Genomic DNA, 17,689 nt, shown 5'->3' on the forward strand with positions numbered 1-17,689 from the left:
CGGCTTACACATCATAGATTCTAGTTGAAGAATGTGTTAGCTGCTCAGGAAGCCTGGACTCATCTTTTGCCAGCTACAGATGAAAACAGATGCTCATCTGAAAGGTGGGGACAGACTACAACCAGTACATCACCGCGGTGCTTAAACGTTGGGCACTGTGCCAAATTCAAGGTTCTGGTATGAATTTACAAGGCCCTTAACAACTTGTGGCAGGGATACCTTAAGGGAGTTCCCAATTCTTCACATCCCTGCCCAATCACAGAGTTTTGCAGAGGGGTGGTCTTTGTTCGTGCCCCCCCCCCAATGGCTCAGAAGCATGGCTTACTTCCTCCTGGAGCCATGCAATCCGTATTGTGGGCCCAATTCTGAGATCAGACAGGCCTCTCTCCCTGTTGAACTTCAGGTGCTCAACAAAGACCTTTCTATTCTAGCAAGCATTTAAATAAGCTGTATAAGAATAAGCACGAAGGAGGTTCCCAGCCTGCTCATAGGTCCTTATAATATCAGTGGAAACAGTTGGTCTTGGAGAGTATTAACCGCTTCCAATTTTAACCTGAAGATTGCCACTTGTCCAGTTTTAATTTTAATTGTTTGAATTAATTGTGGGATGTATCTTAATTGATTGATCGCTTGTATTATGCATATTGTCTTATTTATATGATGTTAGCCACTCTGAGCCCAGCTTTAGCTGGGAAGGGTAGGATACAAATAAATATTATTATTATTATTATTATTATTATTATTATTATTATTATTATTATGCCTATTTATAGAACTTTAATCTCCCCCCCCCATCACAATCCTTTATAATAATAAAAATTTCAATAACTTGGTACAGATATGACATCCAATATAATAAATTCCCACAACTGAGACAGAATGTGCATTGTAAAATAAAGCAGGTATAAGTTATTTTGTTATCAAACCAGTGACCAGAAATGCTTAAGAACTGCATCTGACCAAAAGAGTCTTTTGCAAAATCAGAGGCAGTAATTTACCATTTTGTGTGTTAAAATATAAACAATGAAGTAACGGAGAAAAATTTCCACATTTTATCTCCTCTAGCCTCTCTATTGCACTCTGTCGTTTTCTACTCCCATCGAGTAAAATGCATGCAGCATCCCCTTTGTGAAGCAACTTCCATGCATGTAACTACAAGTAAGAACCTGCTTAGATCTGATGTTTGTTAGCCCGTGAGTTTTGTTCTAGATGGGACACGGGTGGCGCTGTGGGTTAAATCACAGAGCCTAGGACTTGCTGATCAGAAGGTCAGCGGTTTGAATCCCTGCGACGGGGTGAGCTCCTGTTGCTCGGTCCCAGCTCCTGCCAACCTAGCAGTTCAAAAGCACATCAAAGTGCAAGTAGATAAATAGGTACTGCTCCGGCAGGAAGGTAAACGGCATTTCCGTGCGCTGCTCTGGTTCGCCAAAAGCGGCTTAGTCATGCTGGCCACATGACCCGGAAGCTGTACGCTGGCTTTGGCCAATAAAGCGAGATGAGCACCGCAACCCCAGAGTCGGCCATGACTGGACCTAATGGTCAGGGCTCCCTTTACCTTTGTTCTAGATACCGTATCATTTTGGACCAACGGGTTCTTTTATTGACTGTGGTGAAAAACTGCCTTGTGACCGTATACGGTTAAAAAATGGTCTATAAATATTGGAAATAAATAAATGCACACACCTATGTCTGGCTCTGCAAATAATTAAGACGCATACCTAGCGCAGGGGAGCCGGGCTCACCCACTCCGGATGAATCGCTGTAGGAGCTGGGTGTCTGCTCCAGGAGCCTTTTCCGAATGCTGCCTTCAGATCCCTTGCCGTGCACACGGCGCTTCTTATTTTTCACCAGGATCCGGCCCAACAACTCCTGGGGACTTGGCAAAGCTACGCCAGGCTGAAGCTGCGGGGGGTGGAGCGAAATGGGAAATGTTAAGATGTTAGCAAGAGCAGGAGATCTTCACAGACTAGGAGACAAGGCGGGTGCTGATGCCCTCAAAAGATAAATCTATTCACAGAAGGGAAGGAGGTGTAGCTCAGTGGCAGAGCTGTTTTGCGTGCAAAAGCCCACAGGTTCACTACCTGGCAGCTCCAAATAAGATCTTGGTCTGAAATCCTGGAGCGGTGCTGCTTATGAGTGTGGACAACAGTGAACTAGATCAGGGTGGCCCAACTGGCTGCACAATGCCTTGTCGAGCGGGGAGTGAGGCCAAAATTTGACACCCCAGCCTTCACACTGCCTTCCCAAAGTCAGGTAAACAAGGTGCTGGGCTTTGGGAAGAAGGTGCGATGCTCTGGCCGGGGCCTGACGCTCTCCCACCTCCTTCCCAAAGCTGGGAAAACACTAATTAGACTTTGGGAAGGAGGCAGGAGGACTCTAGGACCCTGTCAGAGCCTCACACCTCCTTCCCAAAGCCCAGTGTCTCTGAGTGCTGCATACAGCCCTTGGGACTACCCTGAGCTAGATAAACCAAGAGGATGCATTCACCAGATGCCCATTACTTGATTTGTTTCTCCAGGCTGAACTCTAATTCTCTGAAGCTGTCAACTGAGCATGTGCAATGGCTGCCCGAGCCGTACACACCTCAGCTTCACCACAACTTCCGTTTTCAAATTGGATGGAGGCTGGTTTGAGGCAAAGGACATCAAACAGAAGCTACAGGGTACCTGTGGATTGTGGCTAACATCAGGCGTACTCGGTTTCAGAAACCAGCAGTGCGAGCAAACTGGAGTGGTCATCTGAACACAACCTAAGTAAGGACCACAGCCGCTCCCAACCAACCCGCCCACATGTCATTCCCCTGGTTGATCTTGCTCCCAGAACACACCGGATATTTATCCAAAGGATCAATAAGGAGAGCATCCCCAAATATGCTGCGGCAATACTCTGCCATCTTCGCCTGCTGCTTTGCTCTGCGGAAGGAAAACAAGAAACACAGAGGAAAGGTTACCAGTCACACAGGCCTCTCTGATCATACAGCGCTGTAAGAAGGAGAGGGATGAGGATGACAGTCTCAGACAAGCCATTGCGGCACTACAACTACTCACGAGTCAACGTGGTTCTCAAATGAGAGGATAACAGGGAAAGGTGAAGTCTTGAAGGCACTTTCAGCAATGGCCTCTATGACTTCCTGTAACAGAGTGAGGCAGAGAAAGGGGTTAAGGCAGAAGTGGGGGGTGTTTCCAGCCTGAGGGCCACACTCCCTTCTGGGCAACCTTCTGGGGGGCCACATGCGAGTGGTGGGAGGGGCCTGAGGCAAAAGTGAGCAGAGCAACCTTTGCAAATTTTACTTTTCCACAGTAGGCTGGTGTCTTCACACACACAAGCCCTTCTAGCCTCCATTCTGACAATCAAGAGGCACATTCGAGTTCAAGAAAGTGCAGAAAAAGTGAGGTGCGAAGCAAGGCCAGTGAAGGATGTGGCCTGAGGAGAGGGGGTGTGGTATGTGGAGAGTACTGAGGGCCTGGGGAGGAGCACATTGAGCCCCCAGGCCTGAAGTTCCCCACCACTGGCTTAAGAGGTCAAGAGCACTTATTTGCTTACAGTGGGAGAGTTTGGGGTGGGTGGGGAGAGGTTGCTACAATGGACAATAAACATAAGAGAAAGTTCCCCATCAATGTTCTGACATGTTTCAGGAGGATTCTGCTCCCACACCCAGGCCTTGAACAAAAGGCTGAACACATGGATGGGGAGCCTCGCAGCCTCTAAACACATTGATGGACTACAACTCCCATCATTCCTCGCCATTGGGTCATGCTGGCTGCAGCTGATGGGAGCTGGAGTCCCACAGCAGCAACTGGGAGAGCCACAGTTTCTGCTTCCATGACTAAAATGATATCAAGCAGGGACTGGACCTCTGAGGTCTCACCCTTGTTGGATAACTGGTGCTTCCATGATCAGAGGCAGTCCAGATCTCCACCTGACTATGCCAACCTCGGTCTCACTGGTTGCAAATAAGCCTTTTAAGGTAATATTCCAAGCTTACCTCAGGAACAGGTGTGGGGAACTGTTGGCCCTCCAGATGCTGCTGAACTACAACTCCCATCAGGCCCAGCATGCATGATCGGTGGCCATGCCTGAAGGGAGTTGTGGTTCAGCAACATCTGGAGGGCCAGCGGTTTCCCCAGACTTGTTTAAAAAGGACCCTCCAGGTACAGATTTGGGATGTTTCCTCCTGCCAGTTTAAAGCGTGAGGAGAAAACACTCCCTTCCAAATAAGTTGTGGGCAAGGAAGGATATCATCACCTTCACTGCCAAGGAACAGTACTCATTTCAGGAGTCTCTCAGTGTCCCGCCCTCAATGGGACCCCTGCTAACTTGGAAGTGGCGCAACAGGCCAAGTAGACTGCCACTGATCACATGCTGAAAAACTGGAAATGGCAAACACAGGTAGGAGGTTGGGCACCCCTCTGTTGGCCTTGGGGACTCTTGCAAACAGCCAACCGGGCTGGGTGCCAGTTACCTTGAAAGGGATTTCAGTCGTCATGGTGAATCCGTGTGTGATGAAGGGCTCCTCGTCTTGGGGGCGCCCCTTCCAGCAGTCCAGCTCAATGCAACGGCAGCCACTCAGCAACACCTGCCGGTACATCTCCACTGAGGAATTGCCTGTCAGCTGCCCAGCTTTTTTGAAGGGAGAGGGAGAAGATGATGGGGAAATGTTAGATGCCTGGGGAGAGGAGAGACAACCAAGCAACGATACCAGACCTCAAATCCTTAGAAGAGGCAAAATAAAACGTGAAATAAAGAAGGCCAGTAACTCTGAGCACAGAGGAAGACACTTGATCTCCAACAGGGATGCATTTTCTGCACAGCCGGCCTCTCACAAAACAATTTCACCTCAGGATATAATGAGGAAGAATTGCTCTGCCACAAAAAAAAAAAGGCAATCATCTTTCTCAACCCCTATTTTCCTACACCTCCCAGAGTTCCCTGGGACTGACTGTGAGATGCCTCTGAGAACTGCAGTGCTGGGGGGGAGAACAGAGGGTCTCCTGAAAACTCTTGGCTCCCTTAACAAACTACAGCTCCCAGAAGACTTTGGGGGTAGCGCAGGCGGCAGGCACCCACATTCAGGGCAAGTGTCTCTGTTCGGTGCACGTACCTGTGAGGTAGGTATTATGTGAAGAGTTAATAAAGTAGCTGCTTAATGGCTGGGTCATGTCGTCACTTAAATCCAGCTTTTCGGGGGGCACAATGGTGTTCTCTTCTCCCCCCAGGTAGCGGCCAAACCCTTCCATTGACATCTGGTCTGCAGAAGGACAGACGGGGAAAGAAAAGCAGGTTTATAGAAGTAGGCAAGAGAAGAGGCATGCTGAAATAAGTGGGGGAAGGACTGTGTTTATCTGTGCCCCACTTTTATTTATTTAATACATCTATACACACAGACACACACACACACACACACACACACACACACACACACACACACGGGGTTGCTCCCCCTACCCACCAAGCCCTTTGCCAACCCTCCTTTTCCAACACCTAACCAAACTGCCCCCCTCTTTGCACCTCATTCACCCCTTTGCCTAACCCCCAAGTCCATCCCCACTCCCCTCAGTTTGCTGAGGCCCCCTTTTTTGTCTTCTTTCTATGCATATTTTTTTTTAAAAAAATTATTGATTTTCCAAAAATTATAAACAAACAAACATAAATCCTAACTGTAATTATTCCACTCTTAATAACATTGTTACATGACTTCCTCAAATCCCCCTGGCTGAATTTCAATGTATATCATTGTAACAGTTTTCCAAAACAAATTTCTCATAAAATTTACTTAATCAATTAACATCTTTCTTTCTTTTCATTTTAAATTTAAACATATTATTCTATAACATTACATATTTAAATCCTAAACCTATCTGGTATTTGCAAGTATTTCTATTTATGCTGCAGCCCCTTTTAAAGGAGAGGGGGAGGCTCTTCACAAAGCTGTTTGCCAAACCGCTCTAATAACAATAATATTATTATTTGCACCCCACCCATCTGACTGGGTCGCCCCAGCCACTCTGGGCGGCTTCCAACATATACAGAAACACAATAGAACATCAAACATTAAGCACCTTCTCCCTTCTCTTAAACAGCTTGCCTGGGCTGTCGGCCACCCACACTGCTTGCTTGCTCGCTTGCCTGCCATTATACTGGGATTTATTTCTCGCCATTATTATTCATTATCTTTATATACCGCCCTTCATCTCAGAGCAGTTCACGAGATAAAAATACAGGATAAAAGCACAAAATAAATAGTTAAAATGAAAACTAAACGAAAGAATAACACCCCCCCCCCCACACACACACCAAACCTCTCAAAAACATTTAAAAGGCTGTAGAATATTAATCAGCCAAAGGCCCGGTTGAAGAGGAACGTTTAGTTTGGTGCCTAAAGGTATATAATGAGGGCTCCAGCTGAACCTCCCTGGGGAGAACATTCCAGAAATGGGGAGCCACTACAGAAAAGGCCTTTTCTCATGCTGCCACCCTCCGGATCTCTTGTAGAGGAGGCACACGAGGAAGGGCCTCAGAGGAGGACCTCAGGGTCCAGGTCAGTTTATATGAGGAGAGGCGGTACCTTGAGGTATGAGGTCTTTTGGCATGGCTGCTGCAAACCATAGCATGCAACAGCCACATTTTGCATGTACATAGGTAGGTATATACACCCTATAATACATGCACCCACACCCACACATACACACAATAGGTATACACCCCCCACTTTATATCTATTTACACAAACACACCCACAGACAAATGGAACTAAAAAACAGTAACAACCCTACAATACAGTACAAAACAATACCTCCCACCCAGTGCAAAAAACAAAAAAATTGAGCAGCACATTTTAAAAACATCCGCCACCACCTCCACCCGCTCTGTATTTCTCCATCATCATCACCACCACAACCTGCATCTCCCAGCCCAAATTCTGGAGAGGGGGGCAGGCTCACCACGCTGCTGGAACTGTTGGTTGGGCTCATACTTGTTGATTAGCTGGCGCACCTGCTCCCGAGTCAGTGGCGGGTAGAGGATCTCGTTGAGACGGGGGTCTCTTTGCTTCTGGTTGATAAAGTCCATCAGCTGGTCCAGACTGAGGTAAGGCTTCCCCTTGGCTCCGCTGTTTGCAAAGGAACAATCAGAGGGAAGGCAGAACAATGGCGCTTTGGCCAGTTCCAAAATTTGCAACTGATAAAGGAGGCACCCCCGCCCTTTAGAATTAACAGAACAGAACAATTCGTTATTGCCAAGCCAATTCATGTAAGTCACCTGAGAGACTTCAAAAACGCAAGCCAAACTGTTTGTGCAGAAAACAGGAAGTTTGCTTGTTACTGGAATAAAATGGTCGGACAGGACATCAGGTCGGGAATTCTGGCCGCACTGAAAGGGCACCAAGAACTAACAACCCAGAACTACCTAGAGCAGTGTTCTTCAACCTTGGGTCCACAGGTGCTGTTGGACTACAACTCCCATCATCCATAGCTACCTCAGCCAATGGTCAGAGACGATGGGATTTGCAGCCCCAAACCATCTGAGAACCCAAAGTTGAAGGAAAGTGGCCTAGAGGAGAAATGGGGATTTGTGGTCCAAAAACATCTCAAAGGCCACAGCTCCCATCAGTCACAGCCAGCACAACCAACAGTCATGAAAGATGGGCATTGCAGTAGCCCTACATGAGCAGGGGCTCATGTCTCCCCTCACCCCAATATACGGCACATTTAGACTGGTGCTTTTTTGCGAGTGTGCAGTGGTGCCTCGCAAGACGAAAAGAATCCGTTCTGCGAGTCTCTTCGTCTAGCAGTTTTTTCGTCTTGCGAAGCAACCCTATTAGCGGCTTAGCGGCTTAGCGCTATTAGTGGCTTAGCAGCTTAGAAAAAGGGGGGGGGAGCGAAAAAAAATCGCAAGACTCGCAAGACGTTTTCGTCTTGCGAAGCAAGCCCATAGGGAAATTTGTGTTGTGAAGCGCCTCGAAAACGGAAAACCCTTTCGTCTAGCGGGTTTTTCGTCTTGTGAGGCATTCGTCTTGCGGGGCACCACTGTATTCTGCAGCATGTCATTGACGCAACAACAGTATGTTCGCGGTGGATTTATACTGGACTGTCCACACATCATTCCCTTTTATTAGTCCTTCTGTGATGCTTCCCATCTGGAACGACACTCTTGCATCATAGCGCAACAAAAGCAGGGTGAAACCTCCCCCCAGAATGTCTGCAAAGTGTATAAAGTTACAGGATCTCAGCAGGAAGTGAAGGGATTGGAAATGAAGCAGTGTGTCCACCCTAAAATGGTACAAAAAGGCACAAACGGTACTGAAAGTGGGATTGCATATAACCACTCTGACCCCATCATCACGAATTATCATCGACGCACAATGAAAAGGACACTTGGAGAGGCCCCACAGAACACAAACATGAACATTGCTTATTCAGAATGGCATCTTGTTTAATCAGGATTATATTGGTTTTTGTGTAACTGTTTTTGCTAACATTTGCATAATCTGTTATCAAACAAAGATACGCTGTACTCTTTTCCACAGTAATCCTCAAAGCAAGAGACCAAGTCGGTTTCCTCGCTTCAGATATCCTGTCCTTCCACACCACTGTCTGTCCCCCGTCCCCGACTCTCCTTTTACTCACATTTCCAGCAAGATCTTGTCTATGTCTGGACGAAGGCAAAGCTTGTTCAGGAAGCGTTCAAAGATCTCCAGGGTGAACTCTTCAGGTTTGATAGATTCACTCTAAGGAGCCAGAGAGGAATAAATAAATAAAAGACAGTGTACCCCACACTACAGTTCTGGGGAGGCCAGGTAAGGGTCAGGGGGGAGGAGGAGGAAGAAGAGAAGGAAGAAATCAGAGATAAGAATAGAGTCAGGGAGTTAGGCTGGCTTTGTGGCAGCAAGACCAAGATCCAGGGGGAAGGATGAGGAATGCTGGGAAGGGAGGAGAAGGTGAACAGCAGGCAAGAAATCAATACATTTTTTTTAAAAAGTCATACCCTGTTAAAATTAAGACCGCAGGACTCCAGGGCCGTCTCCACCCGCTTTTTGTCAGCTGAGAACATTTTCAGGATGCTACAGAAGGAGGGAAATGGGAAGCTCTTTATCAGACTTGCAGAGCTAATGAAGGTGGAAGCAACAAGCCAGACATGTCGGAAGGAGACCAGCAAAACAGAAATAGGCCAAAAAAGGGAGAAGAACGTACGCAATACAAAAGGAGGGTAGCCAAGACAGTGCCTTCCAGATGTTGTTGGACTACATGTCCCATCATCCCCAGCCGCTGGACATGCTGGCTGGAGCTGCTGGGGCTTGGAGTACAACCATTTGTGAAGTATACCATGTTGACTATCCTGGAGCTAAGCTTTTTTTAAAAGAGAGAGAGAAGCAAAAGGCATCCTGACTGCAGTATTCAAAGAGATACAGTGGTACCTCGGGTTAAGAACTTAATTTGTTCTGGAGGTCCGTTCTTAACCTGAAACTGTTCTTAACCTGAGGTACCACTTTAGCTAATGGGGCCTCCCACTGCCGCCGCAGCGCGATTTCTGTTCTCATCCTGAAGCAAAGTTCTTACCCCGAGGTACTATTTCTGGGTTAGCGGAATCTGTAACCTGAAGCGTCTGTAACCTGAAGCGTCTGTAACCCGAGGTACCACTGTACAGGTCAAAGGCCACCTGGGGCCAAAGGGCAGGGGGAAGGAAATTAAGCTTCAATGGAGCTGATGGGCATGGGGTGGAGAATTTATTTATCAGGTTGTCGCCTACTGGTGTGCACTCTCCAGTTTCCCTCTGTGCATTTCGCAGACTGCACATGCAAAGAGCAAAAGCAGCTGCTATTCACAAGGAAGCAGGCCTTCCTGCTGGGGCACCCACTAGGGAGTCAGACAGCTGCTTCAAGGAGCCATCTGGAGTGCCAGCCCCTCAGCAGGTCTCCAAAAGTAAACCCTGCCCAACCACACACCCCTGGGCACGGTTTCAAACTGGTAAATCTTCAGGAGGGGCAGCTGCCCTTGCAGTTAGGGTTGTAAGAAGGCACCATTTGCAGTTCCATCCTGCATTTGTTGGATGTTTCCGTTCTGCTGCAGTTCACTTCCTCTACAAGCAACATTATTTGTCTTGCCGACTGCTATGGCAAAATTACGCACTTTACATAATTAATGATGTGATTATGTAATTGCAAAATTAATTACATAATCAAATTATTGCTGTCATTACAGTATTCCACCTTATTCATTGCAACACAAAGGAAATGCAATGCAAATCGGGAGGGGGGCGGGGATGGCGAGAACGTAATCAATTACGTATCATTTACAGACTGAAAGCAGAAATGGCGAATACGGATCATAATCGCCAATTTGATTTCCATATCAGACATGGGACACATAAGGGGACACCTGCAACTTCTGCTACCATTTCCATTGGAATTCTCTGACATCGCTGTTTGCAATGCCCACTTGGAGTTGAAGGGTGGCTATAAATAGAAATAATCTCTCTTTGGAGTGACACCTCTCTCTGAGCAACAGACCCTAGAAGCCGAAGCTTCATCAGGGGCACCACATAGAACGTGGGCCTCAGGACAGAAGAGGGAGGTGGGGATAAAGCAAGCACAGCGGTTTTGTGGGTGAAAATATAACCTTACTTCTTGACAGGGATCCTTGCATCCTGATTGACCTGGATCTTGAGCCGAGTGTACCTGTGAGGTTATAATTGAGAGTCAGCTGTATACCACAAATTTGCCTTCCCTCCTACTAACCTATGCAAGGCAGCATAGACAGGGCTGTCCAGCTCAGTCGAGAGAGCAAAGGATCACTGTGTCCCTCCCACAACTGCGATAAGATATTTTAATTCCTTATGACTGTCCCCTTTCAAGCAACGGAGCCCCACCAGCCCTTACAGCAGGCACGGAAGATATTTGGCCCTCCAGATGTTACCAAAATACAACCCCCCCATCCACCCCAGCAAGCATGGTCAACAGCCAGGGATGATGAGAGACATAATAGTTCAGCACTATCTGGAGGGCTGAAGGTTCACAACACATTATCTTACAGGTAAATAGGTAGAACATCCTATACTTCGGCCTGAGCCACCAACAAGAAGGCAGCAAAACAAACCACAAAGACCAACAGCCCCAGAGGACACAAATCCAGAGGGACATGGGAAGCTGCCTCATACGAAGTCAAATCACTGGTCCATCTAAGCTCAGTATTTTATTTTATTTTAAATGATATTTTATTAAGTTTTACAATAAAAACACTACATATACAACAAACATCAAAACACAAAAATACAAACAACATGCAAGAAAAAGAATGGGAAAAAAAGAACATTTTGTATTCCAAATTAAAATTAATTAACAAATTCATTCTCATTAGCTTTATCCTTAAGTAATTCCTTTCTCATATTATACTTTCCCGATTTCCGTCTAATATCAATCCCTTCTTTCATATTTTTGTTTAACTTTTTTTACTAGAACCCCTTCATCTCATTTCAATGTCTCAACATTCAAAAATTTTGCAATGTTTTTGTAAATAAATTTTAAATTTCTTCCAATCTTCTTCCACCAACTCTTCTCCTTGATCTCGTATTCTGCCAGTCATTTCTGCCATTTCCAATTTCCACCATTTCCACATCTAAGCTCAGTATTGTCCCCATTGCCTGGCAGTTGCTCTCTTGGGTTTCAGACAGGGGTCTCTCCCAGGCCTACCTGGAGGGGATGATACCAGGGACTGAACCCACAACCTTCTGCATGCAATGCAGACGCTCTGTCACTGAGCTGTGGCCCTTTCCCAGGAGTCTCTACCCTGTTTAAAACGGCAGAAAGTCGACTCACGCTTTTTGCAGGAAGGTGTTTCGTGAGGCGTTCTGAGCCAGGATGTTTGTGGATAGTTTGAACAGCTCCTCGGTCCACAACTAGATAGGAGAGGAGAGGCAGAACAGGGTGAGGCCAGCCGCTCTCATCTGCCCTTCCCCATCCCATCGGCACCCTCGGGCCTAACGCTCCAGCCCATACCCTCGAATTCGGATCATTAAGCAGGGCAGCCATACAACACATGCTGTCCAAGTTTGGCATGGTTAAAAAGGAAAAAGCTGTATCATTTGGAACTTTTTGAAGTTATAGAAGTTACAGAAGAACAGCTATATTTGTATTCATTACAGTAGCGGCATTTTTTTACCCGTGCCTCTAAGCAACTTATAAAAAGAAAACAATGACAACATTAAAATAAGATAAAAGCAGCCATAAACAAAAACTAAAATACTCAACCAACAATATATTTAAAAGGAACAAGTCCTACCCACCCCACTTAAAAGAAGAGCACAGGAAGGGTCACAAACATAATTATCCTCCCAATTAGAAACCATTAAGCCTGGGTAAATAAGAATGCTTTTTGCCTGGTGCCTAAAAACAGAGAGTGATGGCACCAGGTCTGCCTCCCTGGAGAGAGCATTCCACAAACAGGGAGCCACCCTTGAAAAGACCCGGTCTTTCATCTCCCATGCCTCTCTTGGAAGGGACGCAGATGAAGAACACAGAGTCTGAACTGATACTCAGAGTAGACCCATTGAGTATTATGGACATGGCTAAGGTCATGTACACACTTCAGATTACTCTGCATCAAGTGCACCTCAAGGGCTACATTCAATCCATATATATCTTAGGAAACACAGTACTGGGTTTTGATGAGTCCCCCGCCCCACTAAAAAAAAACAGCTTCAAATTGAGCAGGGGGGTGAAAACAACTTAGCTGCATTTTTAGCCAGTAATGTATACACAGCCCAACTTAGGCCCACCAATTTCAACAGGTTTTCTTGGAGTGAAATTTAGCTGGCTATGATTCAATGAAAGATGCAAGAGAGAGGCTTATAAATTGTGCACAGTACTGTTATTTAAGTGGATATTCCCATCAGTCCTAGCAAGTGTGGCCAATAGCCTGGGATGATGTAAGTTTTAGATAAGCAGCACCTGCAACCTCCGAGCGGTTTACAAGGTCAGTTTGCTTCAAAACACACACTTAAATTACTCAACCATCTCTAAGGGAAGTGGCTACTACTGACATACACCCCCCCCCAAAAAAGTGCACTATTAATGTTATTATTGAATATTTCAGGTTTTTTTTCTCTCTGCTCCTCCATAAATTGATTTTAGAAACCAGGACTGGGTTAGTGCGGGGAAAATACAGGTATTGACAAAGGAACAGGAACAGCAGCCAAAAACCAGAAAGAATACGGACACCTATCCTTACAGCATCAGTGACAAAGCTGTAAATTAAAGCCAATTCTAAACCAAGATTGATTAAGCAATAGAACTGTAAGTGCATTAGAGGAACAAGGTCTAAGCCTCAAAACTGGGGATGGCCATTCATTACAAGACACTAGTGGAGGGAGGTTGTTTTGTATTCTCCAGCTTGCGATCATTTGTGACCTGTGAAAATATCTAGAAGGTTCAAACAACTGGATTCTGGGTTAGTTCTTCCTTGGGGGTGGAAAGTCTGGGGCTCTCCGGATGTTGCTGAACACCAGCTCCCATCACCCCATTGACCATTGGCCAGGCTGGGTGGGGCTGATGGGGGTTGGAGTCCAATCCCACAGGTTCTTCCTGGGGCTGCTCTGTGCATACACTCCCAAGTGCACAGTTTGCAAGGAGTGTGAAAATGAAGTGTCAGGCAGCTGTCCTGCAGTACCCCACAAAATAATTAAAAAATGACAAGGCAGTTTCTGGAACCTGGAAGATCAGCGTAATTTATCACAACATGGTCTTTATTTGCAGATTAATTCATACAGATTTATCATATAGATTTACCTTATTTGTCCCACGCGCTGGTTGCCAGTCCGGGCCCAGTTCAAGTTATTGATGCTAGCATACCAAGCCCTAAATGGCTTGGTATCCAAATACCAAGATGGCCTCACACAGTATCAGCCATCTCAGATCCTGTGACTCACAGGTGAGGCCTTGGTGATGGTACTGCCACCAACTGGGAGCTGCCCAGATAGCACACCCCTATGAAAGGGTCTTCTTGGTGGTGGCCCCCTGCTTGCGGAATGCCTACCTTGCTGTGCAGAGTGTCTCCTTCCATATCAACATTTGGGAGGCATTTAGAGACATTCCTGTTCACTCAGGCCAAAAGATACATTTCCTGGCAACCCTGAAATCATTGGCTGAGATAATTTTTTTTTTACTGCTTTTAATGATATTGTTTTAATGATGCATTTGCTGCCCTGGGCTCCTTTGGGAGGAAGGGGAGGTTATAAATTGAATAAATAGTGGTAAGCAACAACGGAGGCAGCCACAATGCTGGAACTGGGATGCTAAGGCACTTATATGAAGATGAATAATCCATCTCGAACAGAAGAACCGGCCTCATTATTTAATGGAAGGTTACTGTGTGGCGAAACCTTCCAGATACTGGCTCCATTTGCATTGTACATTGACAGCAGCCTCATGCCATTTTAAACAATCATGGCTTCCCCCCAAAGAATCCTGGGAACTGTAGTTTAAAACTGCTGAGAGGTGTTCGAAGACTCCTATTTCCTCACAATTCCCAGAGTTCCCTGGGAAGAGGGGCCGATTGTTAAACCACCCTGGGAACTGTAGTTCTGTGAGGGGAATGGGGGAGGGTCTCCGAACTATAGCTCCCAGGATTCTTTGGGAGAAAACATGATTGCTCACAGTGTTATGCATCGTGCACATGGAGCCACTGTTGGGATTCCACCTCTCAGGTACTCTAACCACCAACCATGCTGGCTGGGACTGATGGGCACTGAAGTCCCAACATCATCATCTGGCAGGGCCATAGGTTCATCCTTGTATTAAAGAACTGTTGCTTTCTTAAAAAAAGAAAAAGAAAAAGAAGAGTTCAGGGTGACACTCCTGCCCTACCTTGGCCGTATCATCCGGAACAACTGCCATGAAGTTGAGGAAGCTGACGTTGACAAAGTCTGGACCGTGCACGACCGTCACCAGCATCTCCTCGGGCCGTTGCTCTGGCCCCCCAAAGCCAAGAATCTCCCGGATCTTCGGGTCCTACAGAAATCAGAGTGCAAAGGGGAGAAGTTAGCCTGACTGGCACCAATGGCATTCCCAACCCTATATGCCTAGCGAATGCCGTTAAACATGCACTTTTTGTGTTATGCAAATAGCAGCCTGGGACCTGGCAAGTTAACTCTCTTCCCTCTGCCAGGGTGCCAACAAAAACTACCTCTCTGGAGCTGTTCTTTGCATTTCACGGAAAGCTCCCATTTCGTGCTTCCCTTGAAATGCAAATAGCAGTTTCAGAGGAGGGAGGGACAAGGAAAATCTTTCCATTTCGCTTTCTCTTGGTTTCTCATTTTTCACATCTTAAATGCAGTTCTGCACATCACTTACTTTTCCAAAAGCCCTCTTGAAAGTAATTCAGCATTTTAGTGCACGTTCCTCCTAATAAGACACATTTCTGTATGCAGTTCTGCCTAATATGCATATTTTTTACAAAGCAGTTTCCACTAGTATTGTGCAATTTTGTATGTTACTTTCACTAATATTTGTACTTCAATGCACAATTTACCCCAGTTTTTGTACATACTGCTTGGCTGGAAAGTGGTGCTGCCAAATCTGGAGATGTGCTAAGGTTAAAGGGCGGCTGTGTTGTCAGTTTTCACATTGCTTCAGAAAGTGTGAATTGGGTGAAGTTTGCGTTCAATGCAAACTGAACCAAATTGCTCCTTGATCCCTGTTTCACTCAGTGGGGACACAGTGGTCACTGTGATTTGTGCCTAGATGGTCCCAGTAAAAAAGAATTTCAGAAAGTATCCTGCGGCACAATGAGGTTAGTGTGTGTCTGGCCATTAACCAGAAGGTTGGTGGTTTGAGCCCATCCAGGGATGGCTGTGGGCAGGATTCCTGCACAGCAGAGGGTTGGAGGAGTAGATGGCACCTGGGGTCTTTTCCAACCCTACAACTCTATGATTTTATGATTCTACCTATTAGAGATCCCAGAGAGTTACTGTCAGAAAAACAGGCAATACGGTGGCCCAGGGCCACATTCACACCATACATTTAAATCAGTATCATACTACTTTAGATTGTCACGGCTTCACCCCCAAAGAATTCTGGGAGCTGTTTGTTTGTTAAGGGTGCTGAGAGTTGTGAGGAGACCACAGTTCCCTTCACAGAGCTACAATTCCCTGTCAATACATTTTGATTGTTAAAGAACTCTGGTAATTTTAAGTACTGGGAGTGGGAAAGGGATCAGCCAGCAACTACAGCTTCCAGATTTTTTTTGGAAGAAGCCATGGCTGTTTAAAGTGGCATAAGACAGCTCTGTGTATGGCAGAAATCTGCAGCTCTTCAATGTTGCTTGAACTGCAGCTCCCATCATCCTTCACCGCTGACCATGCTGGCTAGGCCTGAGGGGATTTGGAGTCCAACTATCTCTGCAGGGCCACAGGCTTCCCCATCCCTGGTGGAAGGGAATCACCATTACCTTTGGTAGCTTGGCATAGCGCCCGGTCCGAGTGTCACGGATACAGCTGATGTCCAAAACGTCAACTTCCTGAGAGGGGAAAGAGATAGAGAAAGAGAGACAAAGAGAGAGCGAGAGAGAAAGAGAGAGTTCTTGTCACTTAGTGCTCTTTATTAGCAGAGACTACATATTTCCAACAGGCTTCTCCGCTAACGAGAACTGCGAAACGTGTTAATTAGGTTAGATAATGAGGTCTCTTCCCTCCGCGGCAAGTAATGTATTAATTTTAGCTCCTTTTTTGCCAGTTGCCATATTTCATACAACAGACGCTTACTTTTGCATAATTAGTTTAAGGAGAATGTGGCCGGGGGAGGGGGGACAAGACGCCAAAACAACAACAACAACACACATTTGTATCCATTATATTTTGCTTGCAGATACCCATTAGAATAATTTGTCGCTTTGTGTTCAGGAGTCATAATGCAAAAACCTCCTTTCCTGCTCTCTCTGTAATGGAACCAGAAGGAAACAAATTTTAATTTTATTGTACTAGATTTCCATTAATTACCACTGTTAGTTTGTGGCTTTTTGTGAAGTCCTTAAAACTTTAAGAACATAAGAAGAGTCTGGCTGGATCGAGCCGGAGGCCAATCTCTCTCTCAGGGGCCCTCAAGATGCTCATGGGAAGCACACAAGCAAGACCTGAGTGAAACAGCTCTCTCCCCAACTTGGGATTCCCAGCAGCTGATACCCAGAGGCATATTTCCTCTGACAGTGGAGAGAGAACACAGCCATCGTGGCTAGTTCTGGGTAAAGGTAAAGGTAAAGGGACCCCTGACCATTAGATCCAGTCATGGCTGACTCTGGGGTTGCGGCGCTCATCTCGCTTTCTTGGCCGAGGGAGCCAGCATACAGCTTCCGGGTCATGTAGCCAGCATGACTAAGCTGCTTCTGGTGAACTAGAGCAGCGCACGGAAACACTGTTTACCTTCCCGCCAGAGAGGTACCTATTTATCTACTTGCACTTTGACGTGCTTTTGAACTGCTAGGTTGGCAGGAGCAGGGACCAAGGAATGGGAGCTCACCCCGTCACGGGGATTCGAACCGCCGACCTTCTGATCGGCAAATCCTAGGCTCTGTGGTTTAACCAAAGCACCACCCACATCCCTGTTCTGGGTACATTTCCTCAATTATGAGCTCTCTTTTAAAAAAAAAATCACTAGCCTTTTGACTTGTATATAAGAGAGCAGATGCACACGAGTTATTCAACCCAA

General features: G+C 46.2%; 1 protein-coding gene across 2 annotated transcripts in view; it reads right to left on the bottom strand.

The window, feature by feature from the left end:
- Positions 1–17,689, bottom strand: part of PLCB3 (phospholipase C beta 3) — a 67,657-nt gene that overhangs the window by 31,288 nt on the left and 18,680 nt on the right. For both annotated transcript variants that reach the window (XM_081840872.1, XM_081840871.1), the window contains exons 3-14: positions 16,437–16,505; positions 14,855–14,998; positions 11,810–11,889; positions 10,619–10,672; positions 8,983–9,058; positions 8,625–8,725; positions 6,942–7,108; positions 5,102–5,248; positions 4,463–4,620; positions 3,048–3,130; positions 2,828–2,912; positions 1,719–1,902 (exon numbers count right to left, since the gene is read on the bottom strand). In XM_081840872.1, coding sequence (XP_081696998.1) covers positions 1,719–1,902; positions 2,828–2,912; positions 3,048–3,130; positions 4,463–4,620; positions 5,102–5,248; positions 6,942–7,108; positions 8,625–8,725; positions 8,983–9,058; positions 10,619–10,672; positions 11,810–11,889; positions 14,855–14,998; positions 16,437–16,505 — 1,348 coding nt within the window. The remainder of the gene's footprint in view (positions 1–1,718; positions 1,903–2,827; positions 2,913–3,047; positions 3,131–4,462; positions 4,621–5,101; positions 5,249–6,941; positions 7,109–8,624; positions 8,726–8,982; positions 9,059–10,618; positions 10,673–11,809; positions 11,890–14,854; positions 14,999–16,436; positions 16,506–17,689) is intronic.

The sequence above is a fragment of the Podarcis erhardii genome (genome assembly GCF_964252035.2).
Source record: "Podarcis erhardii genome assembly, chromosome: 15".
Lineage (NCBI taxonomy): Eukaryota > Metazoa > Chordata > Lepidosauria > Squamata > Lacertidae > Podarcis > Podarcis erhardii.